The 6,000-nt window shown below is 39.7% G+C and overlaps 1 protein-coding gene across 2 annotated transcripts in view; it reads left to right on the top strand.

Annotated features, from left to right (window-relative positions):
- Positions 1-232: 232 nt before the first annotated feature.
- The window catches only part of LOC105570532 (aquaporin AQPAn.G), a 36,533-nt gene continuing 30,765 nt past the window's right edge, over positions 233-6,000 (top strand). Inside the window, exons 1-2 of one of the 2 annotated variants that reach the window (XM_012027804.1) lie at positions 233-611; positions 2,444-2,567. In XM_012027804.1, the coding sequence (XP_011883194.1) occupies positions 501-611; positions 2,444-2,567 (235 nt within the window). In that variant the 5' untranslated portion in view covers positions 233-500. Of the gene's footprint in view, positions 612-2,130; positions 2,223-2,443; positions 2,568-6,000 lie in introns of those variants that run through there. The other variant, XM_012027805.1, reaches the window with a different exon arrangement.

Below are 6,000 nucleotides of genomic sequence, written 5' to 3'. Positions count from 1 at the left end.
ACTGTCACTTAAGGAAGAGACAAACGTGAACTAAACTAAAATCGACGTGGCAAAATTGTGAGATAAATAATTCTCTGCTTGACCGATATTGGTCGTTTCTTTGCTGCGAAAATTAAAGGACGATTCTTTCGATTCGCGATATCGTTGGCGGATTCGTCGGGACAATGGAAACGGTATCGAGGTCGACGCAAGCAGAACCAATGCAACCGGAACATTGCGAGCGGAACGATCACCACCGCGTCACGCAACTCGGCGAGGTCGCTGCCAAGGTCGTAACGTGCACTAACCGCGATCACCACCACTACCCTCGCCACGTGGACGTCGGATCGGCGAGTCCGGGGTGGCCGAGGGTCCTTTCAGTGGGCGTTCGCTAGTCGCCGTCTTCGCGGGGTTGGTCCTAGCGCGTCCGAGATCAGGATAGTCCGCCGGTTCAGCCCGGCCTCGCGATGGGGTGAGCGGCAGGTGGTGACACGTGAATCGCAAAGTCTGGCCGACTAGAGATGTCGCATCCTGATGGCAAGAGGACCTCCTACGCGAGCTTGTGGCGTGAATTCCTGGTCTTCAACACGGCCGCCAGAAGATTTGGGTTAAACCGTCTGGCGCGTCTCGGGGTAAGTTTCTCCTTTTTCTGATTGGACAACAGCCACGAGAGCCACAAGGTCCATGAATGAGAACTTGACAACTTACGTATTTTAATGTTGCTTATTAAATATTTCAGTTTCAACTTTTGCTCCAATTTTACTTCCGCCCGCAATCTTCTACGAGTAACTTTAGAGTTTTATAAATAGCTTCTCGCTCAAAATGTTAGGCATGACTCGAGAACTCACAGAAATTAAGTACTTGTCATTTATTTACGATTGTATTGCGTGTATGAATGCACTCAATTGGTGCATTTATTTTCGGCACTAAATGATTAATAATTCCCCAGTTCATGCAATATCGCCGATTATGATTTCAATAGTACAGACGTAAGATTGAAAATGAATGTTTCACTGTGTAGTAAAGACAGCACGTCAAAATGGGCAATCGATATCGTCAGTTTTTATTGTCGCATACTCGTGCGCGATTTTCATAGCTTTCGCAAACGAAAGATACTTAAGTTACTCTCTTTTATTTGAACGCCGACTTTCGTAGACGTTGACGCGGCCGAGATAATTATGATGCGACAATAAAAGCAGCACGTAGCGGCTTATCGTCGTACGTGAATTCTGAGTCAGAGTTTATGTGTCTCGCGATATGTATACGTATCTGATTTAGGTCTGCAACCAAAGATAATAAGAAGGCGGAGAGCGTCGGCACCGCCACTTATGCAAATTTTCGGCGCGATTCGTGCAATTTCTAAGATTGACACATTTATGCAAATTTCCTTAGTCTTCGGTTTCTCCGATGACAGAAACGAGGCTACTTTTCGAGCTAGAGGACATACGTTAACTTGGTTTTCGCCAAGCAACTAACGAACTCTAAAGCCACTCGAGTGTGGATAATGGTAATTTTCGAGATAATAAAGTGGAATGAGGACGATATTACGTGGATAAAAATTTTCCTGCTGCTCTCCCGTTCATTTCTCACTACAAAGGGCACATTGACCTCCAATTTGTATAATTACTTTTGCAAATTTGACTTTAATAATTTATTTGCCGCGTACAAAGAGAAGTAACAGATCGAATAACAGGTCGACCCCAAGCTGGCAAAAAACTTATTCGGCAAAAACACAACGTTTCGGCCTGCGGTTTAGGCCCTTAGTGATTAAATTATTATAATATTTGATTCGGCAAAAGGCTCTTCGGAGCTAAATAATAAAATGAACGTCAATGTTTAAGTTACAAACAGTAAGAACACGGAAAAATATTTCTCATTCTCCACTTTATAAAGTATTTTTTAATGTTCGTCGACTTGCACGCACGGTCAATGACAAAGTTGACAAGGAAGCGCTAACGAAGTCGAATTTAAAGGACGAATTAGCATGCATTCTAATACGTGCGATCGGGACCTCAATAAAGAATGCAGTTACGTCGCGAGAGGTCTGCGAAATGGTCGGGAGATTGTTACGTCGCGATCAAACGTCCAGTCGCACGCCATAAATCACAGTACCTTTATTAATTTACACCGTTTCCTTATTTCCGTTTGCGTCACCAGCACACTATTCACACTCGTGCAACGTTTCGCATCGCAATATGAGAAGAGGCAATCTGAAGTTCACGGGTCGTTGGAGTAAAGAAATGGTAATGGAGCGTGCACAGCGGGAAACATTTACATATCTTCGGTCTAGAGAAATTTTTATCTCTTTATTAAATCCTTTCTGGGTAGAAAAGCATTCGAGAATGAATAACGTTCGAAATATTCCAAGATTGCGAATAGAGGAGATGAATAATAGGAGCGCCTGAGAAAATTGTTGACTCGATAATCGGGAATTAATAATTATAATTAAATCCTGCGATTCCAGAAACCCGGAATGAGCGCCTCCACAGTGTTTCCCGAAGGGTACGTGGAAAGCGATCGCGCACAGCGTCATGCATCAACGTTGCCCAAGGGGGACGAGGATACGCCTGAGCAGGAACGATATCGACGTGAGTCCGCTGCAATGTTATTTCACATTTAACTTCTCGCGGAGAACGAAAGAAAGAACCCGGACAGCACACATGTCTAAAAGGCGTCATAAAGATAGCTTTAAGACATCTTTTAGACGTACATGACTAAAAGACAACTTAAAGACGTCTTAAAGATGTCTTTTAGACATGTGTGCTGTCTGGGAAACTTGTATTTTAATGCGTAAAAAACAAGATACGCACGTATTTCTGACGTATTTCTTCGAGGCTCAAATTCAATTATTTATTTTAATATACATTCTGTCACTATTTCCAATCTGACCAAGCTATATTTTGCTTGATTCAATAAGGCGCTTACGTATAATTCTATGTTAAACCGAATTTACGGATGAGTTATTGATTTAATAGCTGAACCGCGGCCCGCGGTACGATACGCTTCGGTTTTTCTGCGGGAAATCGTATCATTTATCAATCCCGCGGAAGTTCTTCGAATCATTTGCGTGCGTAAATATATGTGAAAACACAAAGGAATGCGTTTCCGGCAGGAAAATATCTTGCGCGGCGTTCGCCGATGACGTATCTGCATGAACGCACCGCTGCATATCGGTATGCAATTACATGTAATTAAATGGCGTGTCGTGTCTTGAGAAAGGGATTACGAGGCGATTTTCCGTCCAATTAAGTTCTTCAGCTCTCGGGAAAATCCAGGGTTAAACATATAAAAACGGCGGCAACACAGTGTAAATAATTCGCTGTGATCTTAAATCTTAATCCTGCCACTACGAAATTGTGTGTAAGATCACTGGTATCGCAAGCGAAGGTTTTACAACTATGAGTCTATTGGAGACAAAATGTAAAGTCTATTAGATTATGTGGCGTGTCGATAAACTTACTTTTTCCATAAATCTTTCTATCGTCACACACTTTTATCTACGACAAAGAGAAACTCTAATTTATATCAGTGAGACACTTCGAACTTTTACAAGCGTTTTCTAATTAAGTATCTCTACCGAGTTTTTTAATACATTAATATTATAGACAGATTAAATCGATTTGCTAATATTTTTATTGCAGTAATTTTTAATTTAATTATTTAATTACTTATTTATGATCACAATGAATTCCTATTTTATCGACGGGCAGGCATAGCTGTATCAGTCCTCCTCACGTTTAATTTTGCAGCGCTTTAAATCGCTCTCGGCAGATCGCGACTTACGTGCCACTCACGAAAAGAAGCGGGCCTGAAAATTCGCCGTAATTGAATATAATTTATTTTTATTGAAGTTGAAGTTTATTGAATTTCCAAATAAATGGAACAACCGTGTTTCAATAAGTTTACAATCGCGGATATTGAACAGCAGATTTAGATCGCCGCGTTAAATTGTATTTTAAAAATTAACGAAATGTCGAAAATTCATCGCTTGTTGTTGCATTTTCCAAAATACGCGAAAAATACAAATTGTATTTCCTGAATTTTTATTTTCCTCGGTTTTCTTTTATTTGTATAAAATTCTTTATTTCGCGAAATTACTATCGGCGAAGAGGCCTCGGGTAAAATTAGCGTGTTATGAAACATTTGCATTCCACTTTGCAGCGCACTCTAATTATCGAGAATAGTCAATAGTACTTATCGAGCAAAACGCGACGCTTGTTTCCCTGAAACTCTTGCGCATTTTATATAGTCTTTTATTTTACCTCGTTTTCCTCGTATTTTCGAAAACGCGACGAATTAACTCGGGATTCAATAAGACTTTTCCTTGCATCTTATGCGAGCACCGATATCATTGAGATTGTATAAAATACTAAATTTCTTTAAAATTTCGCGAAATTATTCTCTCGCGGCTTATTCTCTTAGTTCCTCTTTTTTTTTCCCAAAGTTTCCGGAACAGGAAAATGAAATTTACTTTACAAAGCGATCTCGGCTGTGTTTGACCGGAAACGGCGGTCGTGCGGAGCGGAAAATTTTGCATTCCGCCACGCCATTGGCGTGCCTCATTTTCTATGCATCGACAATTACAGTGTTCACGACTAGCTCGCGGCAGCGACGGCTTCTGCACGCGCGATTAGCATCAGCTATTAATGTTATGCGTTCGAGAAATTGCACCTTAACGATCTCGATAATCACCACGATAATCCAATGATGTGTGTTTACGTGCTGTCGATTCACTGTTTCGTGCAAGAGGAAGGTGTTCCTTAATCGCGTATTACTCTAATCTCTCTCGTCCCGTTAATATTCTTCTCGCCGAGTGATGTGCTATTAATTATTTCATCAAGATTATTCTTAGACACGCCGACAGAATTCTCCTACAAAGAACTGAACTTCCGTGATAAAAGAAATCGAATCGGATAAGTTTGCCCGATCTGCGGTGGACGCGAAACCGCAGGTTCGTCGCGCAAAATCGGCTTTACGAGTCTTCTGGGAACGTGACGCAATTAAGTTTTATTAGTGAAACAAATACACGAGGAATTTGACGTACCTCGAATTAAAATTAAAAATCTCTCGCGAAATCCATTTGTGCATTTGCGCATGGAGAATCGTCTTTTGTTATTTAATTGCATCGAGGTGCAAAAAAACAGTATAACGGAATTAACTGAAGTTAAACAAATTGAAAGGTAAATCAATTTTATGACACGCGTGCCTTTCAAAATTACGATAACGAAGGTGATTTCGCGAATTTTACCAAGGATTTTGTCGATGCGCGATCGTAACAAAAAAATTACAGTAACGCCAGTGTCGGTAGACGAGATTTCTCACGGTACTTTTTGTTTCGCATCACAAATGATCGCTTGTCGAGATCCAACAATTTCCGGCATTCAATTATTATCCTTTACTACGCATCGTTCTGCTATACACGCCGTATCGTAACGTACGGGATACGTTTGGAGGATAAATTCCTTGGACTGTGCGAAGTAGATTCTTCTTTACAGTAAAAATTTACATCGTCATTTCAGTGACTCTTTAGTTATTAAAATATAAAATATAACGATAATTCCGGAAATTAAAATAAACATAGCAAACTGTTACTTTAACAGTTTGCATTTATATCAACCTTCATTAAAATATTATATGTATAATATTATATAATATTTATTTTCACCATGTACACGAGTTTTCTATGTATTTCACAGTTCGCATCTCAATGCTTAACATTTACATTTTAACATAGATTTTAATATTAATAATTATTTCAAAATTTGCCCAAGAAGGATTCATTTAATAATTGTTTTCCAATTTTATTTTATTACTCAGTTCGGAGAATCGTTCAGATCGATTTGAACGTAATAATAAATTGCCATATAAAATTGGCGTGTAAAAGAAAAAAGTCCAGAATAATTGCTACGATTTTTTATCAGCCATTAAAACGTAAATTAAAGATCTACTTAAACAAATGATTATGACCAAGAGAAATGATATTCCTCTAGATCGACCGCTGTCACACTTTCGCAACACTAG

This window comes from Vollenhovia emeryi, unplaced genomic scaffold (assembly GCF_000949405.1).
Source record: "Vollenhovia emeryi isolate VEMERY1.0 unplaced genomic scaffold, V.emery_V1.0 DF939120.1, whole genome shotgun sequence".
NCBI classification, from domain to species: domain Eukaryota; kingdom Metazoa; phylum Arthropoda; class Insecta; order Hymenoptera; family Formicidae; genus Vollenhovia; species Vollenhovia emeryi.
Note: the sequence above shows the minus strand (reverse complement) of the source record. Positions and strands in the feature narration are given on the sequence as shown.